Source organism: Xylocopa sonorina, chromosome 2 (assembly GCF_050948175.1).
Source record: "Xylocopa sonorina isolate GNS202 chromosome 2, iyXylSono1_principal, whole genome shotgun sequence".
NCBI lineage: Eukaryota > Metazoa > Arthropoda > Insecta > Hymenoptera > Apidae > Xylocopa > Xylocopa sonorina.
The window spans coordinates 15,108,053-15,128,124 of NC_135194.1; the positions used below are offsets into that span (position 1 = coordinate 15,108,053).

Sequence of the window (20,072 nt, forward strand, 5' to 3'; positions counted from 1 at the left end):
CAGATCCCGTAACCGTTCCGCCAATCGATCCACTGAACAGACTGGTGGAAACTGCTGATCGAGACACGTGGGTGGTATGCTGGTGGAACCCGTGGGATACGATGCTATCGAACGAGGGATCGCTCGACGATAAGAGCGACGACACGGACACCTCGACAACGGACGTCGAGGGACGCGAAGCAGCGAGAGAGAAGTGTCGAAAGTCGTGGAGGACTTTGGACGCCCCTTTGCTCGCGAATCGCGACGATAACCTGTACCTCGCAGTGCGTCAAAACTTGCAGAAAGTTCATCGGGTCTCGCGATCCCCCTTGACCCCGTTGAGAAACGGCACGGAGACGAGGTGCCGCGGCGGCGTCTCGCAGGAATCGAGCGTCGGACGATTTCTGAAGATCAAGGCGTTCTTCGATCGAAACGCGCCGGAGAAGGACGAGAAGAGGACGAGCACGCTCAGACGCAGGACCACCGCGATGACCAGGCTGATACGGATGCTGGGGCTGAGCAAGTGGGATCTACTTGGCGACGGATTTGCTCCCATAGGTTGCTCGATCTTCGACTAATTCTTTTTTTTTTCTAACTAATTCTCGATCTTGTTAGACGCTTCGTTCGATTGTTTCGTTTGGTAGAATACTCGTTGAGTGGTTCGCGATCGAACGTGCGTTTCGTTACGATGCACGTCGCTCGGTGCGTACTCGATTACACGAGAATACGTGTCGATATCTCAGTTTTCGACTAAAGATTGCCGCAATCTCGGATTTTTCGCAGAGTCAGCAAACGTCCAGCTTGACGTAAACGGCAACGTAATGGCAAAGTAAGGGGAGCGCGAGAGAGGCGGAACGTCCACGATTTCGTTCGACGATGAGAGAAGAGAGTTCGATCGAGGAAGAAAGAAGCGACGCAGGGGATCTACTCGCGTCCTACCAAAACCAGGTGCGATCAAGAATGCACTCTGCGACTTCAGTTTCGCCACGTTTCGTCGATGGAACGAGCGAGCTCGCCGATACTGTAAACGTCGTAAAGTCCGAGCGATAAAACCGCGAGGCTTGCTCATTTGTCTCGGTTGCGTTTCAATGATACGGCCAGCGACACAGCACCACTGTTGCTTCGTTTGTTAACAATGTTTCAGACTTGTTTACGCGTCCGCGCGGAATTTGACGATAAAGTTGTTCTGAGAATATTGCTCACGATACTGGTACCGAGAAGACGGTTCGTGATTTTCGTGTGGTTCTAATGCATTGTTTTCGAGACTCGTGCAAATTTAGAAATAAGTCGTAAATATAAAATATTCTAAAGAGAATTCTTTTGCATTCTTCTTTAATTTTATCCGTCTTCATCTGTGTCTCTCTCTCTCCTGTGAAACGTATAAAGTATGCTTAACATAACCTAAACAGCGATGCTAGAGACATGATAAACAACAGACACAATTCTCATGATTTTTAATACAACATGACCGAATGATACTATGAAATTAAGGAAGCATCCATAATTGAAAAGAATTCTGATCAATTTCCAATAGTCAGTGAATAGTCACTAGAGAAATATGAAACTCCGATTGGATCTGAGAAACGCCAATCGAGATCGAACTCCGTTGCGATCGAGCCTTGTTCCAGCATGAACGCGTGCGATCGCTGAATCGATTCCAGTCTTCTAGAATCGGCCATTACATGCAACAGAGTAACTTTCCATCTCGCACTTCGTTTGTTTCTCCTCGAAGCGAATCGCTCGCGATTCCCACGTTCAGAACCGCAGTGCCGCGCGGTGCGTGTTTTCGTCGTGTTCGCGTAAGCAACAAAGGAACCGGCGTTTTCATTATCGCAACGTGTTCGTCGCAGCCGTTGGCGACTCGTTTGAATCGCCTCGAACTCTGAGCCCAGGATCCTCGAAGGTACGAATACTCGATACTCAACACCATCGAACGTAAACCAATCCAACAGTACGATATATCCCATCGAAATAACCAAATTCAAACATCCGTCCTTGAAATCAGAACCAACGGATCGAAGAAGACGCGACTCGAAGTAACCAGACGCCATGATGTCCGACGAAAGCGACAGCTCCTCAGGCTCGATCGAAATGCCGCTGTGCGACGACAGCTACAGGACACCAGAACACGCGACAGCGTTGAAACCAGATCGCAGGGTGAGTCCAGCCATAGAGAAGCTGATAGAGAAATTGACCGCGTTGAAATTGCAAAAGACACCGAGACCACCACGAGCGCCGCTGCCCACGCCCAACAAGGACGCGTCCCCCAAAGAGGAGGCTCTCGAGCCATCCGAGGACGCTGAGAAACCCTGTGGTATCAGCAGACTGAAGAAAGCCCTGGAGATGCGTTTCAACGCGTGCTTCTCCGGCAAGAAGCACAGCAGCCCGCTTCGCAGGAGGCACACCGTGGACAACGACACCCTGAAGACGATGCTGGCCAAGGAGCACCAGCGTCTGCAGCTGATAAACTGGGAAACGGAGGCGGACCTGTCGTCAGAGAAGAGCGAGAGCAACAACGTCAGTCCGATCTTCAGCCAGAGTTTGAACAAGTCCCGTGGCAATCTATTCGACAATTCCCTGCGCGCCGTGGCCGGCTCGCCGTTTCGTCATTCGGACAGCTCGTTGGAGTCGGAGCACCCGCGCGAGGACGATCTCTCGTGTCTGGAGCAGAGCTTGCACGAGGTCTCCGAGGTATTCATGGTGTTCCTGCAGTCGAACGACGCCATTACCGTGCGAAGAGGGAGCGAGAACGAGGAGAACGTTGGAGATAGGAAGGACATGGTCGGCGAAGAGATCTTCAAGGAGGCTATCGACGTCAGCTTTGGGGAGACGGTCAGCAACGAGCAGAAGGAGATGATCCACGAGAGCTACATGCAGACTGTCACCTTGACGCCTAACAAGAACACTGGACGAACTTATATTTCTACTAAAACCGTGGTCGTTAACGAGGATGGTACCATTAACAATCTCAGTCACACTGAGAAGGATAACAGTGAGGAGTGTAATAACAATATGAAGAAGGCTTCGAAGAAGCAGTTTGAGGAAAAGGATAAACAGGATGACAAAGTCGAGGTTGGGTCCAACATCGAAGGATTGCCATCGTCTAAGGAAGACGAAGATTCCACAGGGAGACGAAAATGGCGCAGCATGTGCGAGGAGATCAAGGAACGCACCTCGTCCCCCAGAAACGATAGTCTGCTGAAGAAGAAGAGTCGATCGGAGTCTGACGTCTCTGAGAGCGGTTCGATCGTGACGAACGACGGAGACCTGCTATCGATGGACTATATAAAGAGGTTGGAGAGGTCCAAGTCGATGCTGGACGAGATCCTGAGTCCAAAGAAGAAACGTCTCGAGAGTGTGGACAGCGAGTATTTATTAAAATTCGTCGTCTCGCCAAACTCGAGCAGCGATCTGTGCGTCGAGGACGTCGCCACAGGATCCGTGGACAAATTGGGCGAGGCCCACAGAAGTCTTTCGAAGAGCTTGATCGTGGAGGTGTCCGACGACGAGTACACCTCAGCAGTCTCGAACAAGTACACTGAGGGCGAGCTCAGCGGTGATAATCTGACCGTCAACTTGTCCTCCAACATCGACACCGACTCGTGGGTCACCATCGAGTCCGAAAAGTCCTCTGTCGTGTCTGTCACTGACGAATCGTTCGACGAGGTGGCCAGCAGAGTAACCGATGCCAGTGGTGGCTGTTTGAATCGTGGCTCGAAGGATTCGAACGTCTCCAGCATCGAGGCGAGCGTAAGGCTGGACAGTAGAAAAGAACCGACGGACGCTGGTGTTGATTCGAGAGATGAGAATCCTGGAACGGAGTCGAAGTCTGTAAAGAGCGACAACTCCTCTTGCAGCATAGAGGACGACGTTTTCGAGGATCACGAGTCTGCGCGAAAGATGAACAGCTTCCAATCGTTTCTACAGAGAATGATCAGCAGACGGTCGCCGGATAAGTCCGCCACGTCGAGGCAGACGCAGTGCGCCAAGTGCGTCGCGACGAAGGTGAAACGCGTCGAGGAGATGGCGACCAGACCCATAATAAAGTGCACCAGGCCGAATACCGATATGTCCGAGAGGCGTGTCACAGGTAATCGAACGTCCACGCGGTTCGATTGTTTCGCGACTGGGTTAGCAACGCGTTGCTTCGATTGTTTCGCGACTGGGTTAGCAACGCGTCGCTTCGATTGGTATTGCCAGGATTTATAGTTTCGCCAGGGAGCAGCGAGCTTTTAGAGAGCGCGCAGATGGACACGCGAGGGGTGTCCTGCGCGAGTTTACTCGACGCTCGCGATATATTAAAAGAAGAAACGGACAGCGCGGGATTTATCGACCATTCGACTTAGAATATCCGTCATAAATTCAGGGAGAATTCCCGCGCGCGTCGCGAGGCTCGTAAAGAGGAAACGAATGGCCACGTCGATTTATCCGCGCGCAACGCGACGCGACGCGGCGCGACGCTATCGATGGAAAAGCGGAGCAGATCGCGGCGGCTTTTCTTCCCGCGTCGCGGCGGCAAACAGCAATTTACAACTAGCGATAAACCGCGGTCGCGCATAAATCATCCTCGAGGAAAGAGAGAGGCCGCGGACGGAGCGTACGCGCTGCATTAATTGGAAAGATAACAGAATGGAGAGGGGGGTGAACATTGTCGCTCGACGGTGGCTCGATCAATATTTATCAATAGTTAATTACCACGAATTACCGTGGGACGTGCGTTGGCGCGCGAGACACACCATCGAATAACGCAACGTCGGTTCTCTGCTAATCCGTGGGAGAGCTGTTCCGCTCGAGGATACCTCGAGATTAACCGCGACTTTTTTTTCCCCACCATGTCAGATGCACGATTACGATAAGCCAGTATAATTTCTGGGACGGATCTCCGACCGAACTGCTTTGACTTTGAGACGAGAACGTGACTTCGCGGCTGATCCAGAGATTACCGCGCGCCATTCGGTTTTCCGAGCGATTCGATCGTCTCGTCGCGGAAACTGTTACCGTACGTTAACTCGTACAACGATGCTGTCATTTATTTGAATTATCCTATGTTCGATACATTGGAGATTTTCTCAAATAAATTGGAATTGTTCTTTTCGCAGATGTGCTCTTTCCACCGTCGCACAAACTGACAGTGGCGGAGGTGTTCGACGCGCGGACGGATCGACCGCGACCGGATGTCCTCAAGCAACACTTTATCCTCGAAGGTAGGATCGACGAGGCGGCGGCGCTTCGCATAGTCACCGATGGAGCCGCCCTTCTCCGCTCGGAGAAGACTATGATCGATATCGAAGCTCCGGTCACCGGTAAGTCTCCCTTTTATTTCCCCTGTTTCGCAATAACTGGTGAAGTTTCGTCGAGAAGAAGGAAAAGAGCGAACGCGTGATGCTTTGTCGTATAGAAGAGCGTAGAAGACGCTTGATACGATTTTTTAACACGTAAAGACAATCGCAGAAGCGCGTGGATCGACCTTAAACTCTCGATCGAATAGAAAATCGAGGCTTGCCTCGCTTCTTCCCCTCTTCTCGCTGTTAGAGTAGCCACGATGGGATCTGAAAGTCGACGATGTGAACGGAGAAAGACGAGTGTGTAACTCGCGGGATTAAGTTTCGATGAGATTCGTTGAGGGTGAATAAAGATTGGATCGAGTGTTGGCGGGATCGGATCCCCATAATTTCGATTTCTGATTGCCAACCGAACGATCGGTGCTCCCACAAAGACCATCTCACCGCGGAGTATTCAAAGTTACAAATCAGCCGCGACCGACCCAAGAAAATTGATCGAGTTAATTCGAAGGTAATTAAACTCCCCGCCGCGGCTGTTGAAACGTATCCAGAACAGGAAACTTGGAGATCCACAGGAAACGAGCGAAGCTCGTTCGAGCGAGGCAAGTTCCTGGGGCGGAGGAGGCGGATGAACGATAACGAAGACAGAAAACTCCTGGTATCGGGATGTTTTCCAGTAAATACATCCCTTTGAGCGAAGGACCACTCGCTAATTAGTTCAGCTCTCCTTCGAACTATTAGTTTCTCGGCAGTGGATAAGACGCGCAAACCTTTAACACCTCGACCCTCCACCTTGCCACCGCCTCGTCCTCCGCCGCTTCCGTTCCTACAACTTTCCACCCCGTTCTTTTTATCTCCACCTTCCTGTTTCCTTTCGCCGTCAGTTACTCGTCCGTGCTCCCTCGACTCCCGGTTTCCTCCTTTCAAACTTCGCCCTGACCCGGAGTTTCTTTTGTACTTCCACCTTGCACCCTCCTTTTTGCACGAAATCAGCAGCGTGGCCAACGAGAGCCCGAGTCTCTTCCGGTTCTCGCGTTTTTTCCCTCTCTCGACCTTCCGCTTCTGCTGGCTGGACTATCTCCAGGGCCAGCCGCCTGGCGTTCTCCAATTTTTCCTTCGCGATGCTTGACCAAACGTTCTCACGCCCACTGAAGCGTTTTTCTTCCATTTTTTACGTTTTCTTAACAGTGGATCGTGTTAGATTAATTCTTTATTTATTTTTTCGAACGCTCTTTGAGCGGAAATGAAAATTTCAACCCTCCCGTCAGAAATCGAGCGTTCAGTTCGTGACAAAGATCCTGCAATTATTCCGCTGACTGGCGAGCAACGCTGTTCAGATTTTTCATCGTCGAACGCGAGCCTGGAATCGACGTGCCTCGAAGTCGAGCGGGACGAATGCAACAGCCCCGACGCGACGGACACCAGCCACCCGTCGTCCATCGTCGCGGATCGTCAATTACGCGCATCAATTAGTTCCATCACGGTCGTCTTCACGGTGTCCGCGATTGTTCCCCGGGCACAATACACGCCAGAACACAATAACTCGGATCGATTCGATTCCGTCCTTCGCCCGGCCGCTGCCCGCGCCGTTGCAGCCTCCGCCTCCGCGTCTTCAAAAGGGGGTAGTTATTACCTTCCGTCCGACGCCGCGACGCGACTTCTATTGGCCAGTATTAATCCCCTTTCCCCTGCCCTCCACTCCTCTTATTTTTTACCCTACGAAAGGGAGAGCGAAGAGATTGTCTTTTGATCGCTTCGTGCTACCCTTCCCTCGAACAATTCCATTTCGTCGATTCTTCTTTTTCCACGTCCTAGTATTTGTCCAAATTTTTCGTTTCCCTCCAATTGATCCTTTGTACCTTGTACGAGAGACGATTCTCAATCGCGAATTTCAACGAGATTTGTAGTCTGTTGTTTTTTTTCTTTTTTTTGTTAAGATTTCAAAGGAGGTGGTCGAGAAAGAATTGAGAATTAGGTTCTTTAAGAGCCGATGCAAACGAAACTGTTATTATTTCTTGGTTCTGGGAGAGGAAGGATGAATTGGTAGTCGACGGGGGCGGATGAGAGCCGAGTAAATCTCTTTCATCCGTAACTCGGTTATTAAGAAAGTCCGGGATAGAAAATCGCGCACCGGTTGCCCGAGACACGGTTTATCACTCCGGATACTACTTTAAATGAGCCCGCGTTACCACCATCCCCGGCTGCTCTGCCGTTGAAAGCTGTTTTTCCAGCTGAGAACGTCAAATGAAACGTTTCGCAGGACGAGAATCCACGACGGGACTGCGGCACGCTGGAAGTGACGTAAAATAAACTCGGTCCGGGAGAGCCAGCCGCGAGTTCATCCCCTTTGTCGCGTCTTCATCGATCGAGAACCACTTTCCACCTCGAGGCGTCTTCGTTCTCGCGATTTCCTCGAAATCGTCGCGTTAAACCGTCGGCGAAGAAAAACAAGCAGAGGCTCCGTGAGAATTGATGGGAAAAAATGATGAAGAGAAAAATTCGAGCGCTCGCGCTTCAGTGCAATGGCGCCAGACGCGCGTGCAGAACGCGTAGGGGATGAAAGTGGGAAACGTATCGCGTGATTGGCGAGAGAAATCGCGTTTCGCGTGGGCGCTCTGTTGTCGAACGTGGACGTGGAACGGGACGGGCAAAGAAAGGGACGTTTGGGGGAGCGTGACGGTGGCTGAGATGAATTACGAGCGCAACGGGTTGCAGCAGCTGGTGGAACTGGGGAGAAAAACCGGGATGGGGGATGCGGCGATCTAAAGAACGAGTGATTCTCCGGCGAGCGAATCCTTTGACCGGATTTTTCGAAAAGACTCGAGAAAATCTGCTAGAAAAGAAAGTCTGAGTCATTTAAACGGGATTAAGATTGCTTTTGATCTATAGAGGAGAGGGTTTGTTCCGTGAATCTCAAAGTTTCTCTTTCTCCTGAATTTATCCAACCTGTTACTATCAAAGTCACTATATACATTAGATCTCTTCGATTATCCTTTTGATTTGAGTCAGAGAAAAAGAGACAGAATTCTGATTACACATAGAGGGTTGAATAGATACTCATCAACCAACTCTAAAACAGAAACAGACTCTAAAGACAAGATCATCATCCAATTAAAGGGAACGTCATTACCCAGTCAAGTATCTCGAGCGTCTGAAGAAAACCACCCTCGAACGACCGCCTGATCGGCGTCGCCTGTTCTCCAATTCCTCTCCTCCACCCCAAGTCCCTACGAGGGAGACACACTTCAGAGTCGTAGCGATCGAACGCGATGAATTTTATTCGGCCTGATTCGAGAAGATGGCGGTGGTCGTGCGCGCTCGTAGATTATTTTACGAGCGCCGCTTTACGGTCGAGCCGTTTCAACGCGGGACTGCTCGATAAAGAATTTCCACCGATGGAAACGCGATGGGATAATAAAGAGATTCGACGGTAGAAACCGACGGACGTGGTATGGCTGGCCAATTCCATGGGAATTGCCTGGGAAATTTTAATTCTGCGACTGTACACAATGAGTGAAGTCGGATCGCGAGGCGCAAAGGAACCTCGCGGTTAGGGTAAAAGTCACAGCGTTGGATCTTGAGGGGGTTGATCGCGATTCTGTGGAGCAGTGGTTGAGACACTCCACCGTCGCGACTCCATTTTGCGTCACGTTTGGAGACGAATATCAGCGGTATCGTAGCGTTAATTAGAAATAGATTCGAAGATAATAAGAAGGGTGGACGATGCGAGCAACGACCGAATATGCAAGCTAATTGAGAGTATTTTAAATCATGATACTTCCATTGCAATTATCTCAGTCCACGTGCATTGTCTCAGATGAGTTAGAATAGTTAATTACGTTGAATTAGCTGGCTCTTCAGAGATTCGATTAGATTTTCCCAATGAATGATCGAACCGTACCGATTGGAATATCCCAAAGATAATGCAATTCCCAGAAGATGGTCCGGGATACTCGTGACTCCGAAACATTTCCCGTTATCTTAACGCAGTCGTTGTAGAATAGATAGCCCGAAGGAGCAGCAGCGAGTGGTGGGCCGGTAAAAGCTGGCCGGAACCGGGCTGGCACGGGGATAGCAGCGCGGTCGCGGTTGAAATTATTCAGAAAATTCCCGCGGGAGCAGCCGTGGGCAAAAGTTTCGGTAGCAACTCTCGTCGAACATTAATTGAGCCTCGCCTCCGCATAAACGCGACCGTTTAGCGCGTAACGATCCAGTTTCGAGCCTCCCGACTCTCCCAGTATCCTCCTTTGTCCCAGCTTATCAACCCTTCCGCGAATTAATATCCCGCTGAAACGCGCCAGTCTGTCTCTTTTCGTGTCGTAACCCCCGCGTTTATTTCGCGACCACGTTGCTCGTCTTTGTCACCGAGAATTTCCACCCCCTGGCTTTTTTCTCGACCGCGAAACGAGACGGCGAGAGACTTCGCGAACGAGAATTACTCGATGCGACGGAAGCAATTTTCTCGCGCGGTTCGAGAGTCCGTGGAGAAACAGGAGAGTTGATTTTTTCGGTCGATCCCTGGCGATAATGCTGCTATTTCGTAGCTCGAGCGAGCGGGACGTGCGGCCATTAGCGAGGGGGCGAAGTGGGCTAATATTATTCTTTCAATATCGAGGTTGAAACTGCTGGCTGAAACGCGGAACTTTCTCCTATTATTCGGAAAATAGGAAAAGACCAGGATCGACCCTTGGTGAAATTACTTGGAACAATTTTTCTCTTACTTCCGTGGCTCGAAAGTTATTGGAAGAATTACGACTCTCGCTGGTCCGCGAGGTCTCTCGAGTTATCTCTCAAGAATCGAACGCGGAACTCGATCGTTTTGAGAATACGCGAAGCGTGTCTATGGGTCCGCTCCATGCGTAAAATGAGATTTCCGCCTAAACTGGCTCACGTGCCAGCCAGTCGAGGCTTCTGGATCGCGTGTGCGGCTCCACCCACGCTTCTTCTTTCCAGTCTTCGTGTTACCGCGCGTGGCAAATGAATGTTTGACTCGTAATGACCCACACGCCTCTATCAATTATCCCCTGTTCCAATTTACACGCGCGAGCCTTTGAATTATCTCCCCGTTCGTCCGCTGAAAGTGTAATAACAATCGTGACGATACCACGGGAACGTTAAACCACGTCCACCCTTCTCGATCGAGACGATCTCCACATTTTCTGAATTTTAACTCGCCTCTGATAATCTCTGCACAGAGAACACTCCAAGTTAGAAAACGATGTATAGTTAAAATAATAGTTTCGTAATTGGATAGAGGGATGATGGCCACTGTACGACTTCAAAGTTGAGGAAAAGCTCTAAGGAAGTCTTAGAAGGGGGGTTGGCAGACGTAAGAACGAGCCATCCATTTCGCGTTCTCCGCGAATACAAATTTCTCCCTTATCGCGATACGCGAAACAATGTGCTCGCGTAAAACGTCCCGCGAGACGTCGCTAGAGGCACAAAGGAAACTCGATATCGAACGGGGGGCACGGTAAAGGTTGAAGGCGGACCTGTCGCTGGTCCTCAAACCCTCATCCATCCTTTTTTCGCCGTCGTTTCCTGATAATCCGCGATACACGATACGTGGCCCCGTCTATCGGATTTTCCAAAGAGCCCACCGCCAACCCCCTCAAGTCCTCAGAAATCGAACCCCTCTTTTCGACCTGATCCCTCGATATTGTTTGTCCCATGCATTTTCCGACGCCTGCTGGGATTATTTCATCGATCGACGGTTCTCTGGGTTTCGTTTCACTCGCGTACACGTTTTTTCGCATCTAATCTTTCGAAATATAGCTGCGATGCTTCCTAAAATACTTAGCGTCTGATCAAGAACGATTTCGATCGCGATTCCACGGTTCACCCAATTAAATCTTGCGATACTGGAAAGATCTAATTTAAAAGAGATCTATTCTAAGTCAGATTCGTCTTAATATCCAAAATTTTGCGACCAAAAAATCAGAAGCGACAGCGATTATCAACGCGATTCCACTGTTCACCGAATCGCGAAACACATCAGTTATATCAGAAGATATCGATGTTACGGAGTCAGTCGCGATTAACGACAAGCTCTAATTCCCGTCCACCCCCTCCGGAGGCGCCATTAAGGCCCGTCTCTGTGCAGATGCGAGCAGGCTTCCGAGTGCACTCGGTGTCGTTATTGCACCCGGGTCTCCGCGATACCGGCCAGAGGGGAGGAAATTATTTCGTGAGCCGTTAATGGCTCGTGTCCTCCTTCCGTCCCGTACTCCTTAACGCTCCGGGATCTCCAATTAGAGACCAATTCGAGCGGTTTTTCTCCGCGCCAGAGAAGCCACCCCCGACTCACCCCTTGTTACCGCCTCGGGAGCCTCGAACCGTATCGGAGGCTGGTTTTTCGAGTGACTTTATTCAAGTTTCAAGTGTGTAACGACTCCCGTTTCTTTCTCTACGTCTCTGCGCCTATCTGTGCGCCTTGGGTATCGAGATTGTCCTCGAGGATTACAGGAATAGAATCCGTTCGAGTCGCGCGCGGTATACTCCAGAATTGCATTAGGGATGAAAATTTAGACGAGTTGAAACAATAGCAGATCTAAAGAATCCGAAGAATCCTCGCGAGAAGAGGAATACTATTGGTTCGAACGCGCGATTCCAACTATTTTTAAGCGGAAGTAGCTGGAAAGTTGCAAGCCTGAAACGGAATCTCCGCGTAGAGAGACGCGCGGATTACGGGTAACGAAAGTTGCCAAGAGTTGGAGCGTGAAAATCGTTCGCAACTTTCCACTGTATTGAAAAATAAAAAAAATATATAATAAAACGACCCAAGGGAGAGGAGATTCTATAAATATCCCGTTCCACCGTGAAGTTCGCCAAAATGGCCATCCTCGGGGCGCAGCCACCCCGTCCCGCGGTTCTATTCCGAAGCAGCTCTCGACGCTTCGAGTTCCCGTTGGCACCCGGCAGCCAACACCACCGTCTCCCGGGTGCCATTTCTCCCCTGACGGGTATTTATCGCGTCTGGCATGGTTTTTTGTAATTCTGCCATCGCGGTCGATAGACGCCTCGCCGCTTTTTCATCCCTCCCGTCGATGCCTCGACGCGCACAGTGTCGCTGCTGTTTCTCTTGGCTACCTGTCCCTTGTTTCGACACACTGACAATCGGTGGTCCGTCTCCACAATGGCCACTGGTCCGTTCCGGAAGACGCGCGGCTGTTCTCTGCCAACGGATCGGCAACAAAATCGTTGCGCAACCGTGCGCCAAACCAAACGACGATCGTTTCTCGTGCGTGGCGCAACGTGTCACGCGGCTCGCCATTTTGGGCCTTCTTCTCGAAGAATTCCCATTGGAATCGAGATAGAGCCTCTCTATTGTTGGCAAATTCGCTGTTCCTAGCCAAGCCTTTGTAGTTTCGTGTCCACCGCTTTATTATACTCGACATTTTGGCAATTTTATCGAATATAATTGCGTCTGTAGCCTCGCTCGAGAGGATTTCGCCGCGAGATTAACGAGTGGCCATTTAAACAATGGAAGACGGGGAAGGGGAATGGATCGCGATGACCAGAGGCGGTCTTATCGGTACAGACGCGCGTGTAATCTGGTTCGTTGTTCGACTGCATGGAAATTCCATCGTTCCCGATGGTCAATATTCACAGATCGCGCAATAAAGTTCCGCTTTGACGAGGTGAATCGGGAGGACGGGTGGTTCCTTGCGTTTCGAACAGCCTACACAGTGTAATATTTCGCGGGGCACTGCGCTGGGTTTGCTCGGTCATTATTGATCGTGCGAATGACAGTGGAATTAATTTAGCGTCGATGCGAGTTGATTAAAAAATGTTTGCGGAGTTAATCGACGGTCGTACCTTCTACCCACCCTTCGCGATCGTAGGAAATATGGTAAAAATGGAAATTTCGTAAGAGAATCGAGCGATCGATAGGAGAAGAGTTGAACAGTAGGAATATACAGAATATCCAAAGTAAAATAAAACAAAAAGAGTGCAACAAATCTCTATTTAGGTCTCATTTGTCTCGTTCTGCCTCGAGACGCATAAATTCGCCTAAATATATCGACAACCTCCTTCTTATGTCGTAGGAATTTCTATTTTATTTTCGCGCGTGTTTCTTTTTTACATCGCAGCACATTTTTTTAGACATCCAGCTATTTTCAGGAGAAAAGTCAGGTTTCGAATCTAAGAATACGCCGTTTCGTCGAATCTCTGTACCGTTTAGCTCTCGACGTAGACTTTTCTTTCTTGTATTTCTCTTTTACTTTCTCAAACGTAGGATTTTTCGAGACGCGATTGAAGGATCGATAAAACGAGAGAATAGTGTGGAAGGACAAGTTCAAAATCGATCGGGAAACCGTGAGCGAGGCGGCCCTATATTTATCCTGGAAGAAAATTCACGGTTTATTGGTCGTTTGTATTCTTCTTTATATTATTAGAATTTAAGTGTGCCTGAGCGTGCCTGAACGGCCCGTATCAGAGGCGGAGCTGTTCAGCGTTTCGCATGCGGAGAACACAAAGTACCTTCCACTATAATTATCGAGAGCATTAACTGGCTCTCTTTAATTAAAATCTTTCTTCCTCGATTCAACGAACAGTGCAGAAAACAAAGAGAAAGAGAGAGAGAGTGAAATAAATTCACGAGTGTATACCAGCTTCATTCGATATTCGACAGGAATCGCGTTCGAACGCGATGGTCGACGAAGAGGAGAGAGCAGAAAAAGAAATTGGAATTCGGAAAATTAATCGAGTTAAACGTTCGAACGTACGCATTCGCGAGGAGGGTGGAGAAGATTCGAATCGGCTGTGAAAACGCGGCGCGGTTCCACGCTCGAGCGAGTCGCGCGTGAATCGCCGCGGATCGTTTTAATAAATTCGCCTTCCCCCGGAAATGGAACGGTAAACACGGAAGCCGCGGCACGAGCGTTCCGGCGGGCATAATGCCTAATAAAAATTTCTTTCTCTTTTTCTTCTTCTCGTGCGATCGAATGGCCCCCGCGGTAGCTGTAGCGGGGAATCGAGAAACAGAAATAGCCCCGGGTATCCGGGCAGAAAAGGCCGGGTGTGCTCGTGGCTAACTGCGCCTCCCAAGGTTTTACATTTTTATCTGGCTCGAACTATCGAAATGTCACGAACACGCCCTCCATGGCTTCCCGTTCGTTGCGAAACCGTTCGTTCTCTGTCTTCTGTTCCGTTCCATTCCATTCCATCGATATCGTAATCGTCGACGTTGGGATAAGCTGGGATCGATTTATTTTAGGTCAGACCTGGGAGTAGTCGAGATCAACAGGATGTAAAACACGTGGAATTCGATGTACTTTAAAGTACCGTAAAGGATGTTTTATCGTCTGGCTTTTTTTCGATGGAAAAGTCTCGTAACTCGAGGATTGTTCTTTTCTTTTCGCTCGGAATCTATGAGGCACAGCAAGCTGAGAAAGCTTGCCGGGTCTAGCCTGTATCTCGCGTGCGATACCAGCACACGAATTACAGTTTCATGTGACTGGGAGCCACGTTTTGATAAATATTCCCTTGTATCACTGGGGATCCTAGCAGCACGGACAGAGCTACGCGGAACAATATGGCACTGCCTCTGTTTTCTGTTAAGCTTCCTTAAGGCAACATCTATAAAATAGCAGCGCGCGTACCCACGTACGCGTCGCCCAGCGCCGTATCGATCGACGCTCCGTTTTTCGCTCTAAATGGTACCTACTCTAAATTAGGTTCATGCCTGCCAGCTAGAGCCGCTCGAATAGAACCACCGCGCTAACCGATATCGAGGAGATATCGGGAAATTATACGTTTTCATTTGGAGAAATATTCAATTTCCAGCCGAAAGAATGCATATGGAGAGCTTCGCGGCATTAACGCACCGATTCCCCTGTTGATTGCGCGATAAATCACTCGATGATTCCCCGACAACGTGGTCGGACTTCATTTCCTTCGTGTATCCTTGTTTACGAGCGTCGCTGCGCTTCGCTTAAGTACGCATAAATCTCGCTTATTGGCTAGCCTCGCTAGCCTGGGACAACTGAACTTGGCTTGATCCTCGACAGGGATCCGACCTACTTTAATTGTATTCCCTCTGACCATTTTTCTTCCTTACTTTTGCCACCAGTTATTCAACGAACTATTTTTTACCGCTGAGAAAAATGCGTCAAAGTAAGACTATGCTACGGATAACTTAAATCTAATGCGTAGTCCTTAGCATGATTCCATTTTTGAGAGACTAGTCGTCTGTCGAAAATGGCATCAAGTTCCCAGGCCCACCAACGAGGAGGTGACTACGCAGGGACCCATTCCAACAACCCTAATCCCATCCACCCTCCATTACATACGTGTGTTCTCGGTACAGAAGGTACCGAGGACTGACTCTACTTCTGAATTTCAAACAACCGGACTCCATAATACATTTTCCAAAATCTAACGTAGACTTTAGAAATTGTAGAATGGAAATTACGATAGGGATATTAGGAAAGGAGTATGAGGAAATTACATATATATATACATATAATATACAAAAATACGTGAAAATATATAGAAATATCAATAATTAATATCCCTCGGCGATCCAGCGGCGCTCCAACGGCGATCCAACGGCGATCCATCGGCGATCCATCGGCGATCCATCGGCGATCCAACGGCGAAAACCTAAACTTAACTTAACTTAAACTCTAGATTAACTAACTACACAATTTACAATCCAATACAAAGTTTTCAAAGAACTCAACATTAGAACTACCAGCAATAAAAGTATTTTCATTTCGTGCGAGCAAAGTAGGATGATAGTTGTGCGAAAAAGTAAAAATTCTCGAAAGGCAAAGCAAAGAATAGAAAATAAAGAGTGAGAAGTAAATTTAAGTTAATGTAATGTTATAGAAAATTCTAAAAATTAATGTGTAAGGTCTATATATACGACAATCAGTTTAAATGCTTTGGTGGTTCTAATATTGAATTTACATCTGTACTTAAGTCTACGCGCGTAGTCCTTAGCATGATATCGTTTTCGAGAGCGCAATCTCTCGAAAACGTTACCAAGGGCCCAGGTCCACCCCGTGGAGGTGACTACGCAGGGACCCATCCCTTAGTCCCTAATCCCATCCACCCTCCATTACATCTATGTGTTCTCGGTACAGAAGGTACCGAGGACTGGCTCTACTTTATTAATTTAAACGCGGAATCCATAATACATTCTCTTTACACAGACTTTAGAGATTGCAGTATGGATGAATTTTCGAAAGGGATGATAAGAAATGCCATTCTCTTAACCAAAGTGAAATTTGTAAAGTGAATCTACTGACACTTTATAAAAATTAAAGTGTTTTACGATGCGATGTCTAAGATGAAATGAAACTAAAGTTAAGAAAAAGAACTAATTCGAAGCAAGAGAAAATTCGCGACGCGAGCAAAGCGAACAAGTACCAACGAACCTGCGTTAGATTCTCGCGAGAGGATTCTAACCCGATAGTCCACTACTAGTCACTAAGTGAACCATACCCGACGCGAATCGCGAACAAGTTATACTTATGCCACGTCTTACGACGAAACAGCTGATACCACGCTCTCCCCAATGGTGAATGCGGCTACCATCAAGAATTCAGCGAGGCTTAGCAGTAGGACGCATTGCCCAACGACAAGAACGAACTCCGTAGACCGCCCCAAATCGTCTTACAGCAGGTCCGAAAACCCCAGCGACACGGGGTAGGAGCTACTCGGAACGAACCCGCGTGAGCGCGTCCAATGTGCTAAGCCTATACCCGAGTCGAGTACCCAACGGGCGTACCAATCGACAAGGGCTGCGAAATCTCAATGGGCTCCGAAAACCACATCAGTTTGATTGAGCATCGACTATTTCGCTGCGTGGAAATGGAAGACTAAATCACGAACGAATAGGAAAGAAAAGAAAAATACGTGAAGCGGTTTCACGCAGCAGAAACTTAGAATACTCAAGGGAAAATGTAACGCGTGTTCATCAGTACTGACTAAACGCGATTATAGAAATGGCTCTCTCACTTTGGTTAAGAAAATGTACTCCTTTACCATTTTATTACAAGGGAGAAGATGGGAGTAAGGGTGTTACATACGTAATATACATAAAACATATATAATATATACATAAAAATATCTATAACTAAGGAGAAGATGGGAATAAGGGTATTACATACATAATATATAGAAAAATAATTGTAATTAAAATCCCTCGGCGATCCAACGGCGCTCCATCGGCGTTCCAACGGCGCTCCATCGGCGATCCATCGGCGAAAACCTAATTTAACTTAAATCAAACTATACCATAGTCAATTACACAATTTACAATATAATTATACAATCAATTATACAATTAAAATTACAATTTACAATCGAATAGAAATTTTCAAAGTCCTGAGAAGGACTTGGAAAATTTCGACTTAAATCTAGGTACGTAGTCCTTAGCTTGGTACCATTCTCGAGAGACCGGTCTCTGGAGAATGGTACCAAGGGCCCAGGCCCACCCCGTGGAGGTGACTACGCAGGGACCCATCCCTATGTCCCTAATCCCATCCACCCTCCATTACATCTATGTGTTCTCGGTACAGAAGGTACCGAGGACTGACTCTACTTTAATCATTTACACGCGGAATCCATAATACATTCTCTTAACATAGATTTTAGAGACTGCAGTATGGACTTTTTAGCGAAAGGGATAACAAGGAATGCCACTGTCTTACCAAGAGTGAAATATTTAAAGTGACACTTTAGAGACATTAAAGTGTTTCAGAAAGGGTTCTACGGAACGATATTCTAAATTCTATTACTCTATTGTAAAACAAAATGGACACTAAGAAAGTTAATCTAAAGTTAGAAGAGAAAACTAAATTGAAGCAAAAATTGAGATCAATTTCGCGACGCGACCGAAACGAACAAGTACCAATGAACCTGCATTACAGTCTCGCGAGAGCATTCTACCCGATGGTCCAACGCTAGTCACTAGGTGAACCATACCCGACGCGAATCGCGAGCAAGTTCAGCCACGTCTTACGTTGAAACTGTCGAAACCACGCTCTCCCCAATGGTGAATGCGGGTACCATCGAAATCTCAGCGAGGCTTAGCAGTAGGACGCATTGCCCAACGACAGGAACGAACTTCGCAGACCGCCCCAAGTCGTCTTACAGCAGGTCAAAGACCCCAGCGACACGGGGTAGGAGCTACTCGGAACGAACCCGCGTGAGCGCGTCCAATGTGCTAAGCCTATACCCAAGTCGAGTACCCAACGGGCGTACCAATCGACAAGGGCTGCGAAATAACGATGGGCACCGAAAACCACATCAGTTTGATTGAGTCTCGTCTGTTTCACTGCGTGGCGATGGAAGACGGAATCTCGAGCGAGTAAAGAAAAAAAGAAAGAAAGAGAAACTACGTGAAGCGATTTCACGTAGCAGAAAATAAGAATGCTCAGGGGAGTGTGTAATGCATTTTCATCGGTAGTGACTAAACGCGAACCGATTTATGAGAGAACAATTTGTTCTGTTTTGATAAATATGCGGTAACGGATTGGGGATGTGGCTGTTTCTCACTTCGGATAAGAAAATGGATTCCTTTACAATTTTAGTGGAAAGATGAAGAAGGGAATAGGGGAACAATATATAAAATACAATATATAACATATAATATATAATATATAAAAGTAATTAAAATTAAGAGAACGCATCCCTCGGCGTTCCAGCGGCGATCCACCGGCGTTCCATCGGCGCTCCATCGGCGATCCAACGGCGAGAATCTAAACTTAACTTAACTTAACTTAACTTAAACTCTAACTTAGTTAATATTATACAATTTACAATTCAATTGAAAATTCCTAAGTCCTGAAAAGGACTTAGAAAATTTCATATTACTTAACACTAGGACTACCCACAATAAAAGTATTCAATCTCTCTCTCTTTTCAAATAAAATACAGTGATAATTAGATCAATAATCTAAATGATAAATTAATTCGTAAAGCAAAGAATTCGAAATGTAAGGTACTTGTAAAAAGAATTGAAAAATAACTTTAATTTATGAAAAACTATAGAAAATTCGTAAAAATCAATTGATAAAATCACTATTAAAACTTTAGTATGAGAATCTATGTATCTCTACAGAAAATTATAAGGAAGTCAACTAGTTAGGTAGTACTAGTGCCAAGTCTACAACTGTACTTAAATCTACGCGCGTAGTCCTTAGCATGATATCGTTTTCGAGAGCGCAATCTCTCGAAAACGTTACCAAGGGCCCAGGCCCACCCCGTGGAGGTGACTACGCAAGGGCCCATCATAACTTGACACCAAAGTGTCCAAATTCAGTTGTATTTGAATACCAATTTAATTATGTGGATGATCATCGTTAATCACTCACCATCAGCGGCGTCTCCACCAGCTACTGTCGTCCACTGCTAGAAGCGCCTCCACCACTGGTATTCATCATAAACCATCAACGGCGCCTCCACTCTTGGCATCCATCATCCGTTAGTCATCAAGCATTAGAGGCGCCTCCACCATTAGTGTCCACCATGAAACACGAGGGGCGCCTCCACCATTTGAGTCACCAGTCATCAGTCATCAAGCATCAAAGGTGCCTCCACCACTAGAGTCCACCATCCACCAGTCATCAAGCATCGGAGGCGCTTCCACCACTAGTGTCCACCATCCACCAGTCATCAAGCATCAGAGGCGTCTCCACCACTAGCGTCCACCATCCACCAGTCGTCAAGCATCAGAGGCGCCTCCACCACTAGTGTCCACCATCCACCAGTCATCAAGCATCGGAGGCGTCTCCACCACTAGCGTCCACCATCCACCAGTCGTCAAGCATCAGAGGCGCTTCCACCACTAGTGTC

General features: G+C 47.9%; 2 protein-coding genes across 6 annotated transcripts in view; both read left to right on the top strand.

Moving 5' to 3' along the window:
* LOC143433023 (serine/threonine-protein phosphatase 2B catalytic subunit 3) overlaps positions 1 to 20,072 on the top strand; it is a 122,294-nt gene that overhangs the window by 42,274 nt on the left and 59,948 nt on the right. For all 5 annotated transcript variants that reach the window (XM_076910123.1, XM_076910124.1, XM_076910125.1 and 2 more), the window contains one exon: positions 5,079 to 5,282. In XM_076910123.1, the coding sequence (XP_076766238.1) occupies positions 5,079 to 5,282 (204 nt within the window). The remainder of the gene's footprint in view (positions 1 to 5,078; positions 5,283 to 20,072) is intronic.
* LOC143433135 (uncharacterized) lies at positions 2,032 to 4,325 on the top strand. The gene is made up of 2 exons (XM_076910281.1): positions 2,032 to 4,069; positions 4,180 to 4,325. The coding sequence occupies exons 1-2, from the start codon at positions 2,032 to 2,034 to the stop codon at positions 4,323 to 4,325; spliced, it is 2,184 nt and encodes a 727-aa protein (XP_076766396.1).

Coding starts and splice junctions, on each gene's coding strand:
- LOC143433135 (XM_076910281.1), top strand. CDS start 2,032: ATGTCCGACGAAAGCGACAGCTCCTCAGGCTCGATCGAAATGCCGCTG. Junction 4,070..4,179: donor GTCCGAGAGGCGTGTCACAG/GTAATCGAACGT, acceptor TGGTATTGCCAG/GATTTATAGTTTCGCCAGGG.